The sequence below is a fragment of the Taudactylus pleione genome, unplaced genomic scaffold (assembly GCF_031769625.1).
Source record: "Taudactylus pleione unplaced genomic scaffold, aTauple2 ptg000012l, whole genome shotgun sequence".
NCBI classification, from domain to species: Eukaryota; Metazoa; Chordata; class Amphibia; order Anura; family Myobatrachidae; genus Taudactylus; species Taudactylus pleione.
Window position 1 is genome coordinate 1,207,995 of NW_028284415.1, and position 27,587 is coordinate 1,235,581.

Sequence of the window (27,587 nt, forward strand, 5' to 3'; positions counted from 1 at the left end):
CCCACTCGTGTCGCTTAGCATAGTCATCCAGCTACCTCGGTGCAACCTTTTGGACATAAAAACACTATTGTGAGGTGTGAGGTATTCAGAATAGACTGGAAATGAGTGGAAATTAAGGTTATTGAGGTTAATAATAGCATAGGAGCAGAAAAACCTACAAATTCTGTGATTTTAGCTGTTTTTATGCTTTTTTTCAAAAAAATACAGATCCAAAACACAAAACCCAGAACCCAAAACACGGAAGGGTGGTTTTGGCAAAACCAATCCAGATCCAAAACACGAAGAAAGATCCAGATCCAAAACACAAAACACGAAAAGTGGCCGGTGCACACCCCATATATATATATATATATATATATATATATATATATATATATATATATATATATATATATATATATATATATATATATATATATATATAAATATAAAATATGTGAGATATATATCTAGAATTCAACAGTCCGGCACTCACTGATCGACAAATACCTTAACCTGGTGCCCCCACAGATCATTACTCACATCCTCCAGAGGTGAGGCACTCACGGTGCATAAAAAAATTGGCGAAGATCGTGGCATATGATATCAACGTTTCAGTTTATCCAACAAACTTTTCTCAAGATGTACCAAAAGTTTGGGGTCACTTAGAAATTTCCCTATTTTTGAAAGAAAAGCAGTGTTTTTTTCAATGAAGATAACATTAAATTAATCCGAAATACACTCTATACATTGTTAATGTGGTAAATGACTATACTAGCTGCAAACATCTGGTTTTTAAAGGAATATCTACATATATAATATAGAGGCCCATTTCCAGCAACCATCACTCCAGTGTTCTAATGGTACATTGTGTTTGCTAAGCGCATTAGAAAACCCTTGTGCAATTATGTTAGCACAGCTGAAAACGGGTTTGCTCATTAGAGAAGCTATAAAACTGGCCTTCCTTTGAGCTAGTTGAGTATCTGGAGCATCACATTTGTGGGTTCGATTACTTTCCAAATGGGCAGAAAACTAGAACTTTCATGTGAAACTCGACAGTCTATTCTTGTTCTTAGAAATGAAGGCTATTACATGCGAGAACTTGCCAAGAAACTGAACATTGCCAACAACGGTTTGTACTACTCCCTTCAGAGAACTGCACAAACAGGCTCTAACCAGAGCAGAAAGAAGTGAGAGGCCCCGATGCACAACTGTGCAAGAAGACAAGTACATTAGAGTCTCCAGTTTGAGAAATAGACGCCTCACAAGTCCTCAACTGGCAGTTTAATTAAATGGTACCCACAAAACGCCAGTGTCAACGTCTACAGTGAAGAGGCGACTCCGGGATGCTGGCCTTCTAGGCAGAGTGGCCAAGAAAAAGCCATATCTGAGACTGGTCAATAAAAGGAAAATATTAATCTGGGCAAAAGAACACAAACATTGGATAGAGGAAGATTGGAAAAAAGTGTTCTGGACAGGCGAATCGAAGTTTGAGTTGTTTGTATCACACGGAAGAACATTTGTGAGATGCAGAACAAGTGAAAAGATGCTGGAAGAGAATGCCATTTGTCAAGCATGGTGGAGGTAATGTGATGGTCTGGGGCTGCTTTGGTGCTGCTACAGTGGGAGATTTGTACAAGGTAAAAGGGATTTAGCAAAATGGAGTGATAGCCTTCCTTATTCAACGCCATGCCATACCCTGTGGACAGCGCTTGATTGAAGCCAATTTCCTCTTCCAACAGGACAATGGGGGTCATTCAGACCCGGTCGCAAGCCTCGAGCGCTCGCAACCGGGTCAATGTTTCCCCACTGGGCATGTGCACGTCAAAGCCGTCTCCGACGTGCGCATGCGCGAGACCCGGCTAGCGACGTGCGCTAGGGGTCTCGCACCAAAGGGGGGCGAGCTGCCGATGGTGAGTGATAGCTCGCCCCATTTGGGAGGCGGGCAGGGGGCGTGGCCGGCCAAATGGAGGCGTTCCCGACAGAACGCTTGCCGTTTGGGGGCCACTGACATCAGCAATGATGTCAGTGGGGAGCTTCCTGCTCTATCAGAGCAGGAAGCTCCCTGGGGCTTGCAAGTGCCGAGACCCACCCTGGTCGGTCACTAGAGCTGTGGGTGGTAACACACAGCTTAGCGATTGACCAAGAGGCGGCACTACAAGATACAAGCGGCCACCCTCATTCAGAGCGACCGCTTGCATCCAACGACCGCTTCTGAATGAGGTCCAATGTCCCAAAGCACACCTCCAAATTATTTGAGTACTATTTAGGGAAAAAGCAGGCAGCTGGTATTCTGTCTGTAATGGAGTGGCCAGGCGCAGTCACCAGATCTCAACCCCATTGAGCTGTTGTGGGAGCAGCTTGACCGTATGGTACGCAAGAAGTGCCTTTCAAGCCAAACCAACTTGTGGGAGGTGCTTCAGGAAGCGCGGGGTGAAATTTCTTCAGATTACCTGAACAAATTAACAGCTAGAATGCCAAAGGTCTGCAATGCTGTAATTGCTGCAAAAGGAGCATTGACGAAAGCAAAGTTTGAAGGACGAAATTATTATTTCAAATTAAAATCATTCTAACCTTGCCAATGTCTTGACTATATGTTCTATTCAGCTTGCAACTCATATGATAAATAAGTCAGTTTTCACGTAAAACATGAAATTGTCTGGGTGACCCCAAACTTTTGTATGTGTGTGTGTGTGTATATATATATATATATATATATATATATATATGTATGTATGTATGTATACATATATATAGTGGGGTTAGGTATGTATACTAACTCTCCCCCCTTCTCCCCCTAACCCTCCATTCTTGCACCCTCCCCACCCGCACCCTAACTGACTGTGCCTAAACCTAACCGTCCCCCCCTAGGTGCCTAACTCTAAACCCCCCAGTGGTGCCTAACCCTGCTGTGTGGTGCTGAAACCTAACCGCCCGTACACACTTGCCGATGGATAGATATGTCTGCAGACATAGTCCATCGGCTGTGCAACACAGCCAATGCGATATGTCGGTGAACGACTATGTTCACCGACATATTGCTGGTACACACTGGCAGACGGGCAGCAGATATATTGGTCGATCAACTGATCTGGATGGCGTCTGTCGAGATTCCGGCATCGGGATTTAGATAGGCGTCAGGTTTTCGATACCTATCTTTAGTCCCTGATCGGGCTTCTGACATCGGTATATTGACTGCCGGCATCCCGTCCACTGCCAAACTGACTACATCGCTGTGTGTGTTTGTGTGTGTGTAAACTTTAGACCAGCACTCCATATAGTGATAGCAATGACCTGGGTGCACCTACACTCTGAGTACAATAGTCCCATATAAGGCAGCACTCCATGGATTTTAGAAGAGACAGACCAACAATAGTACTGTATCTCCAAGGTTTCAGTTGATGTATTACATCTTTCTTCAAGGATTTTCCTTAAAGGTAAAGAGATATATATATATATATATATATCTCTATCTCTATCTATGGTGTAAATCCAGCTAGGCAGATGCTCCTGTATAAAAACATGTTGGGTGGAGTTCAAATGCATGGTCAGAGTCTATTTACACCCCTTGCATTGCAATATTTGTTTATATAATAGTGTAATGCGACTTAAGACATATTAACACCAGAAATTCTGTATAAACTGGGAATTTGCATTTGAGTGATATTGATAAGTAGGCTTTTCTTATTGCAACATTATATTTTTTTTATAACATGGCCCTTCAACTGAAAACATGATCTCTGTTACAGCTCAGTCCATTTGTCTACAGCGAGTTTGCCAGAGAGCGAAACCTCCATGTTTCTTTATTGGACCGCCTGTATGAACATTACCCTGTGGATTTCCCATGTAGGATCCTGTTATGTGAAAACTACCGCTCACATGAGGCCATCATCAAGTAAGTGTCACCACCAATGAATGCACAGTACAAATAGAACAAGCTGCGTTCTAGGTCTGTCTAGCTAACATAGACAAAAGCATTCCCCGTAAGTGATCAATAGATTAATTTGAGATCACCTATAATACAGAACATCGCACCATGTGTGAGTGTATAACCACCCATCACTACAACGCTCATGCAGGTATTCTTCTTTACTGCATTATCTCTTCCTCTCCCTTATCACATTTTCCGTTCACACCTTGACTTTAGTAGCTGTTCCGCAGTGTCACTGAGATGCCTCGGGTAACTTGCTGTTACCCCTGCAAAGTTATCTTTGTGTTCGATATTGCTGTGACTGCAACAAGGTCTTTTCTTGCTGATAGTGGTGTCGCTGAGTTGTATAACCATAACGTGCTAATGTACAAGGTGTCATTTTTGTTTGTGAATTATCTGCAGAGAGGAGGAATTTAGATGATGACATTAACAGCTGTGCATTGTAAGTTCACAATTATTGTATATTGCCTGTAACACATCTTTGTAGAGCATTGTGGGCCCAATAGCATCAGCTTTCGTCCTGTCACCTCTAAGCAAGCCTGATTTTCTCTACAAGAGTCCAACAAATCTAGGTCACAAATCAGCAGCAGTAGAAAATGACAACTTGTCATTGTAGTCTTCTAAAGTAAAGTCTGTATTGTAATCCCCTATTGAGGAAAGGGTTAGAGATCTGGAATGTAACGACTTATAAAACTGAACTACTGTTCCTATTAATGCCTATTTCTCTGTATTTGTTTATATGTTCACTACACAAGGGGGGGTTTATGAATTGCTGCACACAGTTTATTTTCATTTTGTTTCTTCATTAAAAAACCTCTAATATTGTGGTGTGTAGTATGATGTATCCAGTACTCTGTAACGCTTCAAATGTTCAAAATATGTTGGAAGCAATGATGAGAAATCAGTGGACGGGAGCATGACTTACATGCAAGCACAAATGAGGGAATATTTTTGAGTATTTTTTTTCTTGGGCACTTGGTTTTAATGGGCCTATTCAACTAGTAAAACGTGCCTATTTGCTTATATATCTGCTTGTGTGGACATTTTAAAAGGAAGACACTATTTTCTCCAAGTGAAATCTGACATTTTGTTTTCTGAACAAATATTCATGAGAATAAAACCTATCATATAATATAGAATGTAGTTCTGCTAGGCCTAGTCCTAGCAGGACTGGTCCGAAACATCCAATCAGTACTTTGTTTTCCCATACTACTCCTGCCACGGAGAAGGTGAGCAGGAAGTAGTCCTGGAGAAATAAATATATATATATATTCTGTGTGTGACTGCGGCTGTATCTGCCTGCAAAATTTTGCATGCAGATATCCCCCGCAGTCACACACAGAATATATATATATATTCTGGGCAGCACAGACGGTGTAATGGTTAGCATTACTGCCACACAGCACTGAGGTTGGGGGTTCGAATCCCACTACGGCCTAACTGTGTGGAGTTTGTGGGTTTTCTCCGGGTGCTCCTGTTTCCTCCTACACTCCAAAAATATACTGGTAGGTTAATTGGGTCCCAACACAAATTAATCCTAGTGTGGTGTGTATGTGAGCATGTGGTAGGGAATATAGATTGTAAGCTCCACTGGGGCAGGGACTGATGTGAATGGACAAATATTCTCTTAAAGCGTAAGCGCTACGGAATATGCGTGCGCTATATAAATAACTGGTAATAAATAATAATAATAATGCTGGTGCATCCTATTCGCATCACTTTGTGAATTAGACGCAATTGAAGGGAAAAAGTCACACACAAAAGATTCTCAGTGCTACTGAGTCGCACAGCCCTCACGCTTTGTTTGACTCGACTTGTAGCTCACAGAGATAAGATGTATATGGTCACATCTGTATATCTCCCATCCACTCAAAAAATAGAAAAAAAAATCTATATTTTAAAGAAATAACCTCTTTAACAAGCAATTTGCACAGTTTACAAATAATTTACTTGTTCTGATGTTGAGAATATGACATTACTGTTATTTTACATGATCATTTGTCCACAAGGGGCAGCCTTGTATTGGAACAGTTATCCTGAATAGCCCCTCATCATCAAATGTATGTCATGCCATAATCTTTCCTCACTGTTCTCTACTATTGTGTCCTGTCTTCTCTGTAATCCTTCTGTGTTCCATCTGGCAGTGAACAGGTTAACCCTCCCCCAGTCCCTGCCCCTCTATCCATTTAGCTGGTCTAAAAAAACATAAATTGTATCTGTGCAGTGATCTTAACCACACTCTGATGAAGTGGGACAGCAAATGTGTAGTCACTTTGTGTAGGGTGGTGCTACTTCTCTTAAACCCCTTGTCTTGTCTTGTGGATCGTCTCTTCATAAATTCTGTCACATAAGAATATACTTAAGCTTCCTATAAATCAAGGAGGAATAAAGTATGTATGACAGCAATAAATCTTGGAGCATAACTGCTTGCTAGAAGCTGCAAAAACCATTTAATTTGTACTGGCAGAGTTAACCCCAGTGTTGCTGGGAGTAGACCGAAATCTATTAGCTATACCGATGTGGTAAATGTGATATTGGAATTCCATCCTATTGTTTTTTTTAATAAGAATTGTCTATGGAATGAGCTAGTACACCTAATATTTTATAACAAGGGCTACTCCTCCCCTGAACAAACAAACCATTGCCTGCATTCTGGATAATGCAAGTCTAATATTTTGCAAACTGGGTACTTAAGGGTTATCTCATAATTAATTGTGAGTGGGTCTGTTTTATTCAATACAGAGCGCTCTGTAATGTTTGCATGTTTTTTTCATGAGCTACATTGTTGTATCTAATAAAGCTGTTAAATTGTGACTGCCAAAAAGTTATTTTTTTAAAGATATATGTGTCTTTCCTCCTTCTGTAGTAAGGGGGGGACACAGACTGGTGAGTAATGTCCACGCTGTCAGGCACTAAACGTGAGGAAAAGCTTTTTCATTTTAACCTTTATTGCTGTGTCCTGTATAAGAGGTGGGCACATGGCTTTGTGCTGTACATATTGGGAGGCAGCTGAGTTCTGGTATGTGGTACTCTGCGGCAGTGTATTCTCTGCTGCCGAAAAGTGAGAAAGAGAAACATCGTGTCCCCTTCAGCTTTTGGTTCCCCTTGCTTTTATCACCACAGTAGGTCACTCCATCTCAAGTGGTCAAATTTTGAAATATTTAATTGCTTAACCATTTTTTTTTTAAGTCCTTTTTTGTCAGTTATACCTATAGGCCAATACTTCTAAACCACTAATTTCTTTTGAGAAATGGCAGCAATCTTTTAAATCATGGTAGACAATGGTTTTCATGTTTGTAGATGTTTGCTTAAATGCAAATATCTCAGGACTGGGAGTTGATGGAGTCTTGGGACAAAAACATTTTCTCAGCAAAGTTTGTACTGTATTTTTGGTCACATATTGATTATCTTATCTTAATTGTAAATGACTGAAAAATAGGGCTCCCCAGGAATCCTTCCATTCAACCTGGACATGGTTTTTCTCTCTCAGATCACTTGACGCCAAAATGATCAGATATTAGGTTGCAACCTTTGGGAAGGGGGGCGGAGGTTAGGGTTAGGCATCACTGAGGGGGTGGGGGTAGGTGTAGGCACCACGGGGGGAGGGTTAGGTGTAGGCACCACGGGGGGAGGGTTAGGTGTAGGCACCAAGGGGGGAGGGTTAGGTTTAGGCCCTAACGGGGATGGTTAGGGTGCTGGTTGGGGAGGGTTAACATACTTACCCGACCCAGCATCGGGATGCAGCTGTCGGCATTTTGTCAGCAGGCATCCCGACTGCAGGGATTTCATACCCAACCTAGTGAATTTGACTGCCTGGAGGTGTATCACTTGACGATGAGCAATCATTTCTCAGTTGCAGGCTGGCAGGTGATAAAAACACACCAGAGTACATGGGTGAGAGTGGTGCATTTACACCATTTAATTCCAGACACAATTCCACTAAGAGAGCATCCTGACCATGAATATTTTGAGCTCTATAATTTTGTCACTGAGCTCCTGGAATATTTTTTTTCAGGGCTTGTCAGGGTCCAAACAGACAATTGTTACCAAGCGCTACTTAAACCATCACAGCCCCTCAGGATATGCAGGAAAGTTATTGGATTATATAGTAGTGTACGGAACTGTTTGTTCTTAGCATTCTGGTTCTGTACATCCCATTCCTGGAAAATTGAGTGGTTGGCTTGGAGTTATAATGCCTGGTGAGTTGTATCTCCACCCTCGGTTATTCCAGGATTTTATGGTACTGTTTTCCTTCCCCAGGTCCTGACAAGTCTGCCATTTGCAGACAGGTTCTTCAGGCCTTGATCCACTAGGTGAAAAAGTTTTTATGAACCTACAGATATATGCTCGCACATCTTTGCTGCAGTCGAGCCAAATAGCCCCTCTAGGCGCGGCAGGGCCATTTCGACTCTGCTAGTGCCGGGCGGCTTTTTCGTGTTTTTTATTGCCGAAAAGGTGTCGTGACAAGGATGCACCAGTAGACGGTGCTGATTTAAGTATACAGACTCAGTCGCAAACAGATATATACAAGTGTCTCATATCAAATTAACTAGCAGAGTCTCCTGGTGCGTCCTAGTCGCATCGCATTGCATTGCACTCACATCAGGCATGTCGCACTATGTGGCATATTTAGGATCGATGTAGAAGGACACATCTGTATCATAAATAATGTATTGTATATGAAAAAACGTCATCTTCCTACATCTACCCTAGTGCTTTAAAAACCAGTTACAAGGACCAAGATTTTTAAACAGAGGTCAGGTAATCATCTGCTTGCAGGGTGGCCTGGCGAAGCTTCTAGCTCTCAGCTCTTGTATGGTGTAGATCTCTGCACTTCAAATGTTGCAGTGCGCTTTGTCCTTTGGTGACAACTTAACTTACTGTTGAAGGCCTGGAAGTAGATGTGCAACCGTTGTTCTCTTATCATTAGAGTCGCAAGGAGGTGCTTCACACTGTGAATGTGATCAACTGTTTACTGGGGTACATTTCAAGGATCCAAAAGATATGTATGGCGCTATAAATAAAGCTTTGGCACAACCTTTCAATGTCTCTATATGGATCTAGAGTTTAGTCCACAGAAGGAAAACTGTTGTCCTCAGTTCTAATAGCTCAGTTAATTCACTTTTCTTGGGTCATGCTTTAAGGAGCCTTAGGAGAACCGGACAAAATTTAAAATGTAAATATTGTACTGTAGCCTCAGCCAGACCTATACCAAAGACATTGTATCCCTCCTGTTTATGAATGGCCTTGGGACATTTCATATCTGTGACTACAAGATGAGAGAAATAATTTTCTCTGATGCTTCTGGTCATGCAAATCCAGCCCAGTAAGTAGCTGCTTCTTTATGGGTTTTTTTTCTGTTACCACACATTTCTCTGCTACTCGTAAACTGACAGCAGAGGGAATGGACTGGGGAATTATAGGGAGTGGAGGAACTTGGTTTGCTTCCAGTATCCTACCCCCTAGAGCAGGGGTTTTGTCCGCAAGTACTCTCAATGGGTTGGCTACGATATCACAGCGATGACCATCCCAACGGTCACAGGATTTTGACTGTAGGGATTCTGCTGTTGGTACTGACTAATTTGGTGAGTTTTCTATCCCGAACCCACCCCTCCCGCAGCCTAGCCCGAATTGTCCTCTTTGGCAGCCTAGCCCGAACGGTCCCCCCTACTGCTTAACCCTATTACTCACCATCTGGATTTGTCGGTATTTTGTCCGTCTGGATTCTGCTGCCAGTATTGTGGCCATCGGTATGGTCACTGCCGGTATCCTGACTACTTCCCCTCCCAACAGGTTATGTTTTCAGGATTTCTGTCTGTGGAAACAAGTTAATTACTGACCAAGTCAAATAGATGAAGTTGCTTGTTTATTATTAAAGAAACCCTGAAAATATGATCTGTTTGGAGTAATTGAGTATTGGAGTTGAAAGCCCTTGCCCCCTAGTGGATGAAGCTTACCCAAAGTCTGAATCTCCCTACAAGCACAGGCGAAAATCATTTTCAGTAGGTTAAAAAAATGCTCCCTTCTGAAAGACTGATTTGACTGTTTTTCGTTTTTTCTTGTTTTTCTACCTTTCACTATCACAGTTACACTTCTGAGCTGTTTTACGAGGGGAAGCTAATGGCCAGCGGCAAACAGCCGGCTCACAAGGACTTTTACCCTCTGACGTTTTTCACTGCACGGGGAGAGGATGTTCAGGAGAAGAACAGCACAGCTTTCTACAACAATGCTGAGGTATAGCTTGTTTTTTTGCAAACAGAATAAAACTTAGCAGTCAGGATTGAAATGGGCTGCATTGCAAAAAGTGGACATTGTGTATGCTCTTGATTGTGATATAAAAGAACAAGACATTTGTTTTTAAAAGTTCAAGTGATAGACAAAATATCTGACAGTATGCAGTAATAATGTCAAAAGAAACATTGACGACAATGTACTTGTCGGCACAATGACACCTGAAAAATGCTAATTAAAGCATTTTAACGCTGTTGGCAGTGTAACTGCAAACATTATGCTTTCAGCATGTTTACGGTTATACTGTCGATAGCGTTGAAATGCTTTGCTTAGCATTTTACTGGGGTCAAGATTGTGGTGTTGGGCTTGTTGTGCCGTCAAAAACTTTGTCGTCAAAGTTGTTGTTAACATAATGTACTACACCAATATCTGACGGTAATGAAAGCCTAAGGTTGACTACACACTTGTACGTCCGGCAATCATGCCGATGGTGGGGGCGATTTCCCTTTGCCCCACTCCAAAGGAGATTGCTGGTACACAATTAAGATTTAACGACGGAACGATCACTGTTTCGTGCTTCCTTACTATGTACAGTCTCGCATGCGATATTGTGTGATTGGCCGTACAGCACGCTCCATCGGACTTGCACACTGCACAATATGCCAGATTTGCCCAAATTGTGCCGATATCGCGCAAGTGTGTACCCAACCAAAGACTAGAAACACATGATCAACTTGCAATCTTTATTGATGCAAAATTTCTTGTGTGTGGTGCATGGATTTTTACACATTCATCTGTGCTTACATATGTATGTGTGACTCTGATTTATCTTTAATCATTATAAACATGATGTAGCACATTTTATCAGTATCCAGCCCTTTTACTGCTTTACGCCCAGGCTCAGGTGGCAAAGAAGGTAAAATATTTCACACAACCTTATACGTGTAATATTGTAAGGTCATTTTATCAATTTATATTAATTGACTACTTCATTAAATTCACAGATGATAAAAAGCCTCTGGGTAGCTTTTACTATATACAAAATGTGAAACCTTTTATATTGGTGCTTAAGTTCTCTCAGATTTTATGGACTGATAATTGTGAGAACCTTCTTTTATCCAACTGGGGTGTTTAGTAAGTGTGTCTGCTGATTGTGGGAATTTAAAGTTGTCCTGGAAAATGCTTCGGAATGTGTCCCCATGTAGGTAGGACCAAATCAGCTGTAGGTAAGGCCCAACACAAACGTGGATGTGGTTAGCAGACCAATTAGCACTAGCAACATTTCATTATATAGTGCATCGTAGTGCCCACCAAAAAGTATCATGAGCATCCCAGAGTGCATAGGGCATTCCAGTGACTGCCCCAGAGTGTGTGTGTGTGTGTATATATATATATATATATATATATATATATCTATCTATCTGATTAAGACCTCCAGTACTGCCGATTGCCAGGACTATATATATACTAGGGATGTGCAGGCTCGGTTCCGTTCGTTTTTTTTACCGAATCTTATTGGCTATCCAAAACTCGTGACAGCTGAAACCCAATAAGATTCGGTAAAAAAATCCGAACGGAACCGAGTAGAACCGAGCCTGCACATCCCTAATATATACTTATATGCATATACATATATATTAGTCCCGGTAATACTGCACAACAATGAAAATGTTTTTCCGATGTGAAAATAGTTACTTCTAATTGATTTCAGCATGCAAAGAATGAATATGACATTTAAAACTGTTAGCTCTGAGTTCCGAGATATAGCCCATTTATTACGATGTAGGGGTATTCCTAGTGAAGTGGGCAGAATGGAGAAAATCTTACCAGCAATCTGCGTTCCACGCAGAAGGGGACGGGGCCTAATGACCCAATTAAATGAATCAGTTATTTGGCCCCTCCCCTATTCAAATATATGTGATTCACTGGATTACCCACACAAGATAACTGTGGTGCACTGAGTGACAAGCATAGTGAGCGATTCCACCAAGACATTTCAGCAATGGAACAAAGATATCAGGGTAGGTGAATCGTTACTGTTGTATAGTGACAAGAGATGCCCCAGAAGAGGAGTACAAGCTACAAGCAAAGAGAAAGCACCCCCATGAATAGGCCACTATATTAGATAGTACTTTCGTATGCTGTATGTTTGTTTAGTATGCTGTATGTTTGTTTCGTTTTGCGTTCTTATTTGTGATTGAATTTAAACAACTGTTATTTATTTTCTATCAAGAAAATATCAGATTATTTTAAAATAACTTTTCACTATGACTATATTAGAAGTGTACATACAGTATAGTGCAAGCAGTGTAGCTCAAAAAATAGAGCTAGTAAAAACATTCTGAAATCATTTTAGTTTTTCGTGACCGAAAATTAGTAATGTATGACTATTTTTAGAAAGGATACAAATTAAAAGTATTAATTTGTTGTACAGTGTAATCGGCGGCACTGGAGGTCTTAAGCTGATAGATAGATTATCTATATCTATCTATCTATCTATCTATCTCTCTCTCTCTCTCTCTCTCTCTCTCTCTCTCTCTCTCTCTCTCTTAGTAAATACTGCACTCACATCCACTTCAGCAAAGTCCATGGGGTGCACCACTAAAGAGAACACTGAGCATGCTCCATAGATAAATCCATTGGTGACTTTTCAGTCAAAAAGAGGGCACTCACCATAATATAGTGAAAAAAGGTATAACTTTTAATATAGTTACTTCATCTCAGTAAAGCAATACGGTCATCATAATCATCGACGTTTCGACCCATCCGGGTCTTTATCAAGACGAGTTGCCGTGCGTCATCCGTTCAGCACGCTAACCAAGAGCATACTAAACAGACCACCCAAGCTCCCTTAAATCGCATCATCAATATACATTAGCCCCTTAATCAACCTATCACTACCCACTGATGTCACATACACAGGTGTATCTACCTGCGCCCGATCATCCCTGCTGTGCATCTGACCAAGGGGAGGGGACTCCCACCAAGCAAACAGGTCCGTATTTTTTCAATAGCTATGCATCAACAACCAGCGACCATGCGTGTCACCAACCCGGAAGTACAGCGGTAAGCATAGCACACGCCATCTACTGACGCGGTGTGTAACGGGAATAGACGCACTGGTTACCTGGCTACTGGCTTCCGGTGAACTGACACGCATGGGGTAGTGAGAGCTATGGATCACGGGGAGTCTTGCTGTGGGGTACTACTCATGGTGATCCTGGGTGTGACCAGATGGCCTGAGGTGCTGGGACTAAGTGCGTCTATTCCCCTGTTACACACCCCGTCTGTAGATGGCGTGTGCTATGCTTACCACTGTACTTCCGGGTTGGTGACACGCATGGTCACTGGTTGTTGATGCATAGCTATTGAACCAATACGGACCTGTTTGCTTGGTGGGAGTCCCCTCCCCTTGGCCAGATGCACAGCAGGGATGATCGGGCGCAGGTAGATACACCAGTGTATGTGACATCAGTGGGTAGTGATAGGTTGATTAAGGTGCTAATGTATATTGATGATGCGATTTAAGGGAGCCTGGGTGGTCTGTTTAGTATGCTCTTTGTTAGCGTGCTGAACGGATGACGCACGGCAACTCGTCTTGATAAAGACCCGGATGGGTCGAAACGTCGATGATTATGATGACCGTATTGCTTTACTGAGATGAAGTAACTATATTAAAAGTTGTACCTTTTTTCACTATATTATGGTGAGTGCCCTCTTTTTGACTGAAAAGTTACCAATGGATTTTTATATATATATATATATATATATAATTTTTATTTTGTTTTCAAAGAAAGAGGGGCACTCGCCACAGTAGTAATCACAATAAGGTAGTTTAATGCTTACATCATAGGGTGGTCAATGTTTTGGTTCCACATGGACCTTTCTCAAGACCCACAATTAGTATATATTCGAAACTAGCAGCTCATCGGAGAAGTCCACCGCTGCATGTAAGACACTGAAGCCTGGTACGGGAAACCAGCAGCAGACTCATTTGCTTTTTTAATTATCTACTTTATTCAAGTTGCATTTCCATATAGAAGAAGTTATTATTTACCCCCAGAATAATTGTGCTTCTTTTAGTAATGACATTGATAAACAGCGTGCAATTAAAAATAAATTGTTACTGTGTTTTTTCAGAGGATGAATTGTTCCTCTGTATTAAAGTAGAAGATTAATCATGGTCTAAATTAGATACCTGTCATTTTGCTGGCTCTAGACACAGTTATAAGGCACAGGGGTTAACCAAGAAATAAATGTAATTACGGTGCTCTCCCTTTCATGTTGCTGCCAAATAGCACCGTAATTGTGGTGTTTAGATTAAAACCTCCTTGTTAAGTGATAACACTTCAATGGCAGCTCGCCATTATTTCATCCTGGTGTATTTAAAGTACAACTTTTACATAGAAAATATGCTTGGTTAGAACTTTATACACTGCCCATCCTTCCTCTTGCCTCCCAAAGGTGTTTGAAGTGGTAGAGCGTGTTGAGGAGTTGAGGAGGAAATGGCCAGTGGCGTGGGGCAAGCTAGATGATGGTAGCATTGGTGTGGTAACCCCCTATGCAGATCAGGTGTTCCGGATCCGAGCTGAGCTACGCAAGAAACGCCTGTCAGAAGTTAGTGTGGAAAGAGTGCTGAATGTCCAGGGTAAGTGTCACTACTTATATATGTCATAAGAGTTATGAAAAGCATCAGAAATTAGTATGTAGAGCGATTTATTTCCTCTTTTCATCCAACTGGGAGATGGGATCCGGTCAAAATCCTGACGGGATCCTGGTGCTTAGAAGCCGGCGCCAGAATCCCGGGGCCGGCATCCCAACGGTAAGTACTTGTGTTAGGGGGAGGGTTAGGGTTAGGCACTAAGAGGTGAAGGTTAAGTTTAGGGTGCAGGGAGGAGGAGGTTAGGCTTAGGTACTGGGGGGGAGGTTAGGCTTAGGCACCAGGAAGGAAGGGTTAGGGGTACGGAGAGGGGAAGGGTTAGGATACTGACCGACAAGTGGCAGTTTCCTAACCCTGTCGGGATGCCACTGTCGGGATTCTGACCGCTGGGATCCCGAGCACCGGCATCCTGTACCCAACCCCTGGGAGATGCATGTATTCTTTATTATTCTTTAACAGAACAACATTCTCTAAAAAAAATAAAAGGCAGGATAAAGTAACTTGCCACTGAAGTCTATTTTTCTTACGTGAGGTATCCTACAAATGTCTAGAGATGGGTTTGAAATGTTTTTGGATTAACATACATATGACTGGAACCCGGATAGAGGATATATTATGTTGCTTTCTTCAGATTACCTAGTACAGGATAGAAGAAATGTTGTAATGGAAAGATGGTTTACAGATGTCCAAGGATGCAAATAGATTAAATCTTTGAGTGAAATGTAGAAATGGCTGAAACCATGCTAGAGGAAACGTTCACATGTCCCTTGTTTCCTGGCTCTAGGGAAACAGTTCAGAGTCCTGTTCCTCAGCACAGTCCGGACCCGGCACACATGCAAACACAAACAGACCCCAATCAAACGCAAGGAGCAGCTCCTGGAAGATTCCACCGAAGATTTGGACTATGGATTCCTGTCCAATTATAAACTTCTGAACACAGCCATTACTCGGGCCCAGTCCCTGGTGGCTGTGGTTGGAGACCCCATTGCCTTGTGCTCTATCGGAAGATGCAGGTACAGTATCTCTATTATTAATGGTTTGTCTTTGCCTTGGTGTAAGACACGAGATTGAACTGGTGTATATATTTGTAAATTAGACCGTTTCAGTGCAGAGCAGTTACTGAACAAGAATTAATGCTGGGTACAGCTTAATAAAAATTAGTGCTCGCTTTTGAAGTTTTGAAAATATCTTTATGTATGTTTTGTCCAGATAAAATAGTTTGAAAGCATGCTTTGTATTAGTTAGGGAAAACTGCAAAGTTTTCTTTTATGCGGGGTATACACGGAACGATCTGTACCACCAACGACTTGAAAGATATCTTTCAAAGATCTCTTTCAAATGGCCCGTACACACGGGTCGATCAGACAATGGTCAGATATCGTTGTCTGATCGACCAGCATGTGCTGGATGATCATGATCTAAAGCTGCCTATTCACTAGAAGACAGGCAAAAGACAATGTCGTAATCGTGCAGTCGTTTGTCAGTCTGTGATGTGCCTACACTGAACGAGCAGTCGTTCATCAATCATCAATCCTCTGCAAATATGCTGAACCTGACGTTATCGTCAGGTTGACCAGCATGTTTGCACGATGATAGATGTCTAAAAGACCAATTTTTTAAACAATCTGCAAACTATTTTCAAACGATTATCGAACGATATTGATATCGTTATCGTTCAATCGCTCATTTTAATTGTCTAGTGGATAGGCACCTTTACATCCAGCACATTCACCATTCCCCAACTACTATAACGACCCTCGATCAACGATCGAGGGTGCCTATAGTAACCAGGCTAACCTGGTCGATATCGACCAGGTTGGCCTGCATGTACGGGCGATGGTCGATATCAATATCAACCATTCGTGCCCGCGCATCGACCATCATTTGGTCATTGAAAGGGGCTAAAATTCAGGTCGATACAACGATCGAACGATAAACTATATCGTTATTGTTTATATCGACCAGAATATCTGACCGTGTGTACGCACCAAAAGAGATCTTTGAAAGATATCTTTCAGTGTAGTCATCCTGCCACATCTCTGAACAGGCAAAGTTGACGATATCATCCAGATTAGCCTGCATGTACGAACGATCATAGATATCGTTATCGTTCATGCGGTAACACGCATCGTTGGTGGTTCACTGCATAGGTATGAACGATATTTAGATGAACGATATCGTTATCATTCATAGATATCGTTCTGTGTGTACCCAGCATTAGATAGATCTTTATTTCCCAGTGGAAGCTAATTGGAGCCAACAAATGGTCTAGTTTAATAGGAAATATGTGGCTGATTCGGGATATGTAAACAAATCATTTGCTGATAAAGACTTTTGGCTTCAAAGTACTGTAAAAGCACAGGACTGCATGATTAGACGGATAGCCTGCAGTTCCTGCTTCGCACCAACTCGTTAACTGTTGTGTTTGCACGTATAATCTTCTGTGTTTGATGACACTTTCCGGGTGTCACTGAAAACTCATTATGTTTCAAGAGACTTTGCAAACCTTGTATTACAAGCAGCAGTTCTGACAACTGCAGGAAGAAGTGTGCAGGATAGAAAGCCAATATCTGTCACTGTGTATGTACTGTATGTATTTTGGATCATTGTTGTTTCCTTAGGGTTCATAGTTGTGTTCCGGCTTCTATTAAGGCTCATTCTACTCGGTCTGTGGGTCCCTCATGGGTGCCTTGGCTGTTCAGCTTTGTAAGGCGGCCACGTGGTCTTCTATCCAGACCTTTCTACTGTTCTATACACTTGATACCTTCGCCTCTCAGGATGCTTCCTTTGTGCGCTGGATTCTCCTCTGAGCGTCCCCGCCCTTAAAACGACTGCTTTGGGACTCTGTCTTCGAAGTCCATAGGGTTCACAGATCACCCGCCCTGACGCACCTGGTTTCGTATGGGCTATCATACTGGTCAACGGTTTCCGTCTCTGTGAGCGTGAGATTCTTGAGAGTTCCAGTCTTCCTTCTCTCTTATTCTACTCCGGCCTTTGGCTTTTTACCAGTTGAGGTTCTTCTGGCTCGGGGGAGGGGTATAGGGAGAGTGGACCATGGCATCCTGGGAGCTGAAAACTTAAACTGCGTGGTGCCCAGATTGGTTCCCATCACCTACACCCCAAGGTCTCCCTGTGGACCCTATTGACTTCGAAGAAAAAGAGTTAACAAAGGTAAGTTCTTACCATAGCTCACATTATATTTTGTGCTCAGAAACCTTTACGCCCTAGTTTCTAGTACCCAGGGCTTTTCTCATGGCTTCACATGCATTAATACCTCATCCCAATACCTTGCACATTTAATATAGTGCTCCATGAATTAACTTGTCCTAATACAATTTGCTCTGGAAATCTTTTCTTTAAGACTGAATTAAATGTACTGGGCACCTACAGATCTGTCCTCCGTCGTCGTTGCTGTCATCGCGTTAAATAGCCCTTCTTGTCACGCCTAGTCCCGTGCAAGTTTACTTATGCCAGGTGTCTTTTCGGTCATCTTTCGTTTGCCGCACAAGCAGACTTTGCCTATTAAAATTATATGCGGCATGTATATGTTCTGTGTGCGACTGCAGCTGTATCTGCATATGAAACGCTACGTTAGTGTCAGCGGCTGTTTTCCATTGTGATGATTTTACAGACTTGGTCGCACACAAAACACACACATGCTGTATATCCTATTAATCAGCAAGGCTGCGTGGTGTTCGCGTCGCTTTACGAAACTGATATTTGCTGCGAAAGTCGCAAGGAGCGGCAGAGTCTCGCTGGAGTCGGCGGCTCTCGCACGCCCCTTGTAAAGCGACTTATAACACACAGAGGGCTCTATTTATTACAATCCGCATATTGAATGCAGATTGTAGTGTGATATTACCGAGTGAATTCGCATTGCGAATTCAGGCAATATCACAGGGATTTACTACAAATCCCTTACAGGGACAGAGCTTGCGATAAAGCTCTGTCCCTGCAAATCCCCTTCGGAGCCTTATCACGGTATTTTCGCAAAAAATACCGTGATTAAGTGCCCGCGCATGCGCCGACCGTCTGTTTAGACCACACAGCTGATTACTGGGACCGACTCCCAGCTCTGCTCTCCCCATTAGAGCAGAGTAGGAGGCTGGTAACCGGGGTAGACCCTGGATAACGCCACCTCCAGGTGGCGTTATTATCACAGGACTTTCCCCGATATTTTTTCACATTTTATTTTTAGTAACTCTGGTCGGATCACATTTCCCATTACAGTTATGGGAAATGCGATCTGCTTTACTAAAAATAAGTGATACTTAGGGGCTGGAGTAGAATTTTATGAATTCTACTCCAATTGCCCTGTAATAACTATAGGTGATACTGAAATAAAGTGAAAAGGGTGTGAAAACACCCCTTTTCACTTTATTTTAGTCAAAATAATGTTAATAAATAGAGCTTAGAATGTAGATGAGGAAGGACATGTCTGTATGTATGTGGTGTGATTTTTTTTTTTTTTCAACTCCTATTAATGCAGAAATTTTGGCACCTTTGTACATGTCTCACTGTTTGGGCACTCTCCTGAATCCATGGTGTGTCTCTGCAGGAAGTTTTGGGAGCAGTTCATAACTATTTGCCATGAAAATAGAAGTCTACACGGCATCACATTTGAGCAGATCAAATCCCAGTTAGAGGCCTTAGAGTTAAAGAAAACCTATGTGCTGAACCCCCTGGCACCAGAATTCATTCCAAGGGCGCTCAGGCATCAGCATTCTGCAAATGCCTCCAAACAGCAGCAGTCCCCTCCAAAGGTAATGAATCCTCCATACTATCTTGTGATCAAATGTTATCTAGTAACCCCTAAATGGGCCCTGAGAAGCTTTGCCACTTCACCAGTTAATGCTTGTTTTTCAGGGAAAAGGTCATCACAATCAGAACGAGCACTTTCAAGGCGATGGAATGGGTAAGTCAGTTGCACTTATATGTATTTTGGATCATTGTTGTTTCCTTAGGGTTCATAGTTCCCACTGTTGTGATTTGTATGAGAAATTTTTAATTTTACTGACTTTAGTTAAGTGTGGGAGAGAATGCAGGCAGAGATGGTCTAGAGAGAGCTGTGTGTAGCAAGGATGTGAAGGGAAAGAGGCATGGGCACTTATTGAAATATATTAAAGCAGTTGATGCATATTTGCTCACTGCCCACACTTAAATGGTAGCAACCAAGTCATTCCAGTGGGGAAGTGACTGCAGTTTAGGAAACTGAGAGTGGTAATTTAACAATAGAGGTTACAAGCATGTATTGTATTGATGTGTGCGTGTGTTTGCACAGACTGTTATTTTCAATGTAGTATGGCATTGCCTGTAGTTTCACTGACACCTATATAGATATGTTTACAATGTATACCTATATTTATAGTGAGCAATTACATGAGGCATCATTTCTATATATTTTCAGCAGTACTTTGTTACTGGGAACAAACACAGTAATAAAACTTAAAAATAAACTTTTAAGAGTACCCTGCTCACAAGTTTACATTCTACAGAAAAATCAGATTTGTGTACATGAGTACAAGTGCCACATTTTGCATGCAGGTCCAGTTACATTGCAAAAGGTAAAAACCTTTTAGTGGAATATTTGATCCAATAGAACAGCAATGTTAATTTGTGGGCCAGGAGGATGTGTGAGAAGTGGTTTAATCGGGTAGAATAACTTGAAGAAGGTGGTTTGTTCATTTGGTAAGCTGACTTGAGGAGGTAAGCTTTCAAGGAATGCATTACAAAGCCTTCTGATAGATGATGTGGGGCAGAGATGGAAACAAACATTGAATGATCAGTTTGAAAGTAGGATGAGATGTAATGTAGGACAGCGTCCTGAATGCAGTGTTTGTATAAGAAATGAGTGGTTAATGGTGTTACATGCAGCAGAAAAGTAAAAGAGACTTAGAAGCAAGTAATGTCCTTTTAGACTTAGTAGTGTCCAAATAATTGATCACTTTAATCAGGGATGTCCCTTTGGAGTGTTGAAAACAAGAGCATGACTGAAGGGGGACCAGCATGTTTTGAAAGGATAGGTAGCTGCTTATGCGAGTGTAGGGAAGCCTTCCAAGAGGTTTTTAAGGGTATGGGAGATAAAACATTGGATGGTAATCTGGGTCAGAATTTGTTAATAATTGAAATTAGAGATCCTTATTTGGAAGTAGAAAGAGAATGCGGCTAATCAATTAGTGTTTTAAATCACCTAATTATTATTAAGTTACTTATGTAATGCCAGCATTATACATTGCACTATACAATTGGAAATGCTGATGAGGTTGTCAGAGGATTACAAATGGGGAAAAATGTTCAAGGAATTCTTGGGTGTTATATGGAATTTTTGAACTTTAGCAGAAACGCAGATCACATACCGTATATACTCGAGTATAAGTCGACCCGAATATAAGCCAAGGTACCTAATTTTACCACAAAAAACTGGGAAAACTTATTGACTCGAGTATAAACCTAGGGTGGCAAATGCAGCAACTACTGGTAGTAATCCCTCCCCTGGTACTGCCCCCAGTAGTAATATTCCCCCTTTGGTAGTGCCCCCAGTAGTAATACCCCCCCTGGTAGTGCCCCCAGTAGTAATACTCCCCCCGTGGTAGTGCCCCCAGTAGTAATCCCCCCTGGTACTGCCCCCAGTAGTAATCCCCCCCCCCCCCGTAGTAATACCCCTCTGGTAGTGCCCCCAGTAGTAATACCCCCCCTCCCCTGGTAGTACCCTCAGTAGCATTATCCCTCCCCAGGTAGTGCCCCCAGCAGTAATCGCTCCCCTGGTAGTGCCCCCAGTAGTAATCCCTCCCCTGGTACTGCCCCCAGTAGTAATCCCCCCCCCCCCAGTAGTAATACCCCTCTGGTAGTGCCCCCAGTAGTAATACCCCCCCCCTGGTAGTGCCTCAGTAGCATTATCCCCCCCCTGGTAGTGCCTCAGTAGCATTATCCCCCCCTGGTAGTGCCCCCAGTATTAATCCCCCCCTGGTAGTGCACCCAGTAGTAATCCCTCCCCTGGTAGTGCACCCAGTAGTAATCCCTCCCCTGGTAGTGCCCCCAGTAGTAATCCCCCCCCCCCCCTGGTACTGCCCCCAGTAGTAATCCCCCCCCCCCCCCCTGGTACTGCCCCCAGTAGTAATCCCCCCCCCTGGTACTGCCCCCAGTAGTAATCCCCCCCCTGGTACTGCCCCCAGTAGTAATCCCCCCCTGGTACTGCCCCCAGTAGTAACCCCCCCCACAGTAGTAATACCCCTCTGGTAGTGCCCCCAGTAGTAATACCCCCCCTGGTAGTGCCCTCAGTAGCATTATCCCCCCCTGGTAGTGCACCCAGTAGTAATCCCTCCCCTGGTAGTGCACCCAGTAGTAATCCCTCCCCTGGTAGTGCACCCAGTAGTAATCCCTCCCCTGGTACTGCCCCCAGTAGTAATCCCCCCCCTGGTACTGCCCCCAGTAGTAATCCCCCCCCTGGTACTGCCCCCTGTAGTAATCCCCCCCCTGGTACTGCCCCCTGTAGTAATCCCCCCCTGGTACTGCCCCCAGTAGTAATCCCCCCCCTGGTACTGCCCCCAGTAGTAATCCCCCCCCTGGTACTGCCCCCTGTAGTAATCCCCCCCTGGTACTGCCCCCAGTAGTAATCCCCCCCCTGGTACTGCCCCCAGTAGTAATCCCCCCCCTGGTACTGCCCCCTGTAGTAATCCCCCCCCTGGTACTGCCCCCTGTAGTAATCCCCCCCTGGTACTGCCCCCAGTAGTAATCCCCCCCCTGGTACTGCCCCCAGTAGTAATCCCCCCCCCCAGTAGTAATACCCCTCTGGTAGTGCCCCCAGTAGTAATACCCCCCCCTGGTAGTGCCCTCAGTAGCATTATGCCCCCCTGGTAGTGCCCTCAGTAGCATTATCCCCCCCTGGTAGTGCACCCAGTAGTAATCCCTCCCCTGGTACTGCCCCCAGTAGTAATCCCCCCCAGTAGAGAGAGATGTAAAATAAAATAAAAAAAATCACTTACCTGCAACCCCGCTCCTGGTCCCGACGCTGCTACTGGCTCCTCCGGCCGCTTTGCATTATGGGAGAGACGTTGTCATGACGACATCTCTCCCATTACCCACTGCGGGAGCCGGAAGATGGCTCCCGCAGTGGGAGCAGCAGCAGCCGATGAGAGTCTGACACACTCTCATCGGCTGCTGATTACAACAAACACACAGCTGCCGGCTCCAGCGGCTGTGTGTTTGGCAGTGTCTAGTGCTGACCGAACTCCGTCCGGTCAGCGATACACACGCGGTGTAGCTGTGTCACAGAGACACAGTCTGCACCGCGGCCCGCATGGTATGCTACTCAGCTGCGTACCATGCGGGCATGACTTGACCGAGGGGGTGCTTTTTCAGCTCAAAAAATGTGCTGAAAAACTCGGCTTATACTCGAGTATATATGGTAATTGAAAACCCAGGTAGTGTATGCTTTTAAAGACTTCATTTATTCTGTGATGCAACTTCAGACATAAGTGAATAGACCAGCAGTAAAAGTAAACACAGGAACTAGTACAAACAGAAATATTCAAAAACTGAAAATAGTAGATGTATATTGCAGGCCTAACAAGTCGTTACGATGTTTGTAAATTTTTATATAGTAACGAAAAGAAGCAGGATCTCAATTTGCAAAAGGGAAGGTGGGGAGGGTTTCAATAGAGGACTGAAGATAGTCAAATACTTATACCCCTTTTACACTGAAGTTCCAGGTCTGACCCGGTATTTGGAACATGGTTGATGACATCATCTCCAAGCGCTGGGAAATCCAGAACTCCCCATGGATTTAAACGGGCCTCCAGAAAGGGACAGAGAGGCTGTAGTATGTAGTGTTCCCGCTAGACCGCGGGCAGGGCACTGAGGATGTGGACAGGGACTGGCTGTGCGCAATCCTGAAAAGGGGGCATAGCTGACCGGGGAGGGGCGTGACCTTGTGACACGCCCACAATTCGTCACACTTGGGGCGTGCCCAGCATTTACTGAGATGCTGGGCTTCCCCCAAGCTCTCCCCTCATGGTGAAAATATGCTGTGCGCCTGTGCACGGCATCTATTCACCCAGTGCAGATTGGTCACCGCAATTTTTCTCACCAGCGGGACACTGCGGCCAATGGGAGGGGAAGGTACAGGACAGGCTGTTTTAGCAGGACGCCGCTAAAAGGGAAGGGCGCATTTTGCCCTTTTTAAAACAACCATTTCTAAAACAGCCTAGTGGGAACACTAGTATGTGGAACTACTCCGTAGTGTAACACAACATATGTTTCTGTTTTGCTTCTCACTGCTCCTCTTGTTTACTTTAGTTCAGCCCAACCCGTCTGTACTGATTGGCAATCCTATCAGAGCATATACTCCTCCCATGGGACCACACGCAAATATGGGCAAATCTCCCAGTCCTGTGCAGAGAATAGATCCTCACACCGGTACCAGTATCCTGTATGTACCAGCCGTCTATGGGGGCAATATGGTCATGTCCGTGCCTTTACCTGTGAGTATTACTATTTCTATTCAATGTTCTATTACTCTGGATCTACACAACAAGTTTGTTTTCTCTGGAGGTATACCAAAGGGTCTGCACATTTGTTCAGAGTTAGTTGCCTTTATCTAAAAGAAAAAATACCATAAATATTTATGAATCCATTGGAGCTGCAGTGCCATGGTTCACAGAGGCACTTGGAGATAAAGGAGGTGGATAACTATACAGGTTTTCTAGCGATGTTTCAATGGTTTAATTTGAATTAATTGATGACGTCATGACTTAGTGACATGATCGTCAATCCATATTGTTTTTTTTATGTTTGTTATTTGAGTGCCCACCAGACACTTCCATCTTGGTGGATTCTGCCAAGGCATAATCTGTTTAACCAAGGCCCTTTCTACATCTGAGTTTACAGCAACTGGTATTAATGGTGTGTCTATTGAAGCCATGACACTTATGTGCTTAAAGCCAGGAAACCGGTTTTAGTCTGTGATTACCATTCATTCATGGTTTTAGAGGCAGGGTTTTATTACTTTGTCCATTAGGTGTGCCAAGTTCTGCTATTAGAAGTATGTTAACAGGGGGTTTAAATTTCCCTGAAAGTTCAGGTTTCAGCTATTACAATTTTCTTACAGAGAAAACTGGCCTAAACAGAAGTACAGGGTATACTTGTATGTACATCCTTCATTTGTGCCTCTTACAGCTTTGTGTGACCTTAATATGTTGATGAATACCTTACGACATTCTCCCTGTGGAGGATTGTTTTCTTTTTTTGCCTACTTCAACTGAAGAATTTCAGAGATGAATGCTTAGTCCTTGTAAGTCTCGTTTTTCCATAAAGACCAGGCTATACTTCTTTTCAGCCAAAAGTGCTGTCCCATTTTGACATTAATAACCATATTATTCCAGCTGTGGACTGTCATCGGTATACAGAAAAAGGTTCTCTTCATTGGATGTGGTGAGGACTTTGCGGAATTATGTTTAGAAAAGAAGCAATGTCTGAAAGACACAGGATACCTTAGTTCTCTGATGCTAAGAAAAGTGGTTGGTTGAACTTCATACAGTCCATTACTAGGTGAATTCCTCTACCATTCGTCTTGCTCACAGTGGAGCTGGTCAGTCTGTTCCTCACAGTTTCAAGGCACATACTACCTTATCCGTTTGTGCCTCTTAGGTGGAGCACCATGGGCCTCAACTGAGTGTGCTATCACGTGGTCGTCTGTCCTTTATGTTCACCAGTTTCTACAGGTTTCGTGTTTTGGCTTCCAGGGTGTTTCCCAGTGTCCAACCACTTTCCCCAATAGGGGGAAACTGAATAGAGTATTTTTTGTACTATGTTAAATCTTTTTCTAGTAGTCCATCTCCTGCCCTTTAGGCTTTTATTCTCAGTTAAGTTTGAGGATTTAGGAGGACAATGGCTCCTTGGTTAAACATAACTGAGTTTTCACATGGAAAATGTTTTCTATTACTTATTTCCACATCCTGTGACACCTGTCCTGCAAATCCCCATTGTTAATTTTGTACTAAGAGCAGTCTTATCTTAAGGAAAAACCATCAATACAGCCCAAGGTGTTTTCTCAGTTCCATTTAAATCACAGCTTTTTATTTCCACCACTAGGCAACAAGCAGAGGTATGTCTTCATTTCTTGGCTGTCCATAGGACCTTGAAGCCATTTTTGCAAGAATTCTTGTTATGATGCCTACAATTGTGGTAGTCCTGCGTCCAAACAAACGATTGCTAGATGGGTCATGTAATAGTGGTGGGAATATCCTTTCATTGATCTGGTCTAGCTCTCCATTGACCAGCAACAGCATTTCTCTCCTCAGCCAGACCAAAGCCCTTTTTTTTTTTTTATATCACTAAAGTAGCAAGTTTTAACAGCGTGAATTTTAAAGCCATGATTCTTCAAGCTAAGAGCTGTGCAGATTGCTTATATCAGACAAATACTGCAGGCTTGTAAGCTTTAATTATTATCTTTTATTTATAAGAAGCCACAAGGGGATAAAACTGACAACAAGAATTATACATAAAGACTGATACGGACAATATGTAAATGCATAGATACATAATTACAGTGTGCAGTTAGCATAATTATGCATGTAAATGCATAGATACAGAAGTATAAGTATAATTATGCAGAGAAGACAAAGGGGGAGAGGGCACTGCACATACAAGCTTACAAACTAGCACTACTGTGTTCGGAAGACACATTTTGCTAGGTGTGAGGAACATTGTTTCCTTCTGGAACTTAACCAACTTTTGTGTACTTCTATTCCTGCAGAGTGTATTTTAGTTGAAGCTTACTGCTTTTTTTGAGTGTTTGCTTTGTAATTCATGATGACAATGATAAAAAAAAATATAAATACAAATCATTATAGTGTATATCACAAAACAATAACAATTCCATGTTTAAAGACGTTACACAACTTCACCTTTAATTATTATTTTTTTCTTTATTGCTGATGCTGCTTTGGAAAGGCATCATCAGTAGAGCTCTGGGTAAGGGAGGGGGCAATCATTGCCATCAAGAGTTCAATATGATTACCGTATATACTCGAGTATAAGTCGACCCGAATATAAGCTGAATTACCTAATTTTACCACAAAAAACTGGGAAAACTTGTTGACTCGAGTATAAGTCTAGGGTGGGAAATGCAGCAGCTGGTAGTGCCCCCAGCTGTAATTCCCTCAGAAGTAATTCCCTATGGTAGTGCCCCCAGTAGTAATATCTCCCACTGGTAGTGCCCCCAGTAGTAATCCACCCCCATGGTAGTGCCCCCAGTAGTAATCCCCCCCTGGTAGTGCCCCCAGTAGTAATCCCCCCCTGGTAGTGCCCCCTGTAGTAATCCCCCCCTGGTAGTGCCCCCAGTAGTAGCCCCCCCCAGTAGAGAGAGACGTAATAATAATTAAAAAAAAAAAACACTTACCTGAAACCCCGCTCCTGGTCCCACCGCTGCTATCAGCTCCTCCGGCTGCTCTTTGCATTATGGGAGAGACGTCGTCATGACGTCTCTCCCATTACCCACTGCAGGAGCCAGAAGATGGCTCCCGCAGTGGGAGCGGCAGCAGCCGATGAGAGTCTGACAGACTCTCATCAGCTGCTGATTACAACAAACACACAGCTGCCGGCTCCGGCGGCTGTGTGTTTGGCAGTGTGTAGTGCTGACCGAACTCCGTCTGGTCAGCGCTACACACGCGGTGCAGCTGTGTCACAGAGACACAGTCTGCACCGCGGCCCGCATGGTACGCTACTCAGCTGCGTACCATGCGGACATGACTCGAGTATAAGCCGAGGGGGTGCTTTTTCAGCACAAAA

At 43.2% G+C, this 27,587-nt stretch overlaps 1 protein-coding gene across 8 annotated transcripts in view; it reads left to right on the top strand.

Annotated features, from left to right (window-relative positions):
- The window catches only part of HELZ (helicase with zinc finger), a 173,908-nt gene that overhangs the window by 117,135 nt on the left and 29,186 nt on the right, over nt 1–27,587 (top strand). For all 8 annotated transcript variants that reach the window (XM_088468535.1, XM_088468537.1, XM_088468538.1 and 5 more), the window contains 7 exons: nt 3,729–3,874; nt 9,997–10,144; nt 14,606–14,789; nt 15,586–15,814; nt 19,360–19,564; nt 19,668–19,716; nt 24,096–24,280. In XM_088468535.1, coding sequence (XP_088324661.1) covers nt 3,729–3,874; nt 9,997–10,144; nt 14,606–14,789; nt 15,586–15,814; nt 19,360–19,564; nt 19,668–19,716; nt 24,096–24,280 — 1,146 coding nt within the window. The remainder of the gene's footprint in view (nt 1–3,728; nt 3,875–9,996; nt 10,145–14,605; nt 14,790–15,585; nt 15,815–19,359; nt 19,565–19,667; nt 19,717–24,095; nt 24,281–27,587) is intronic.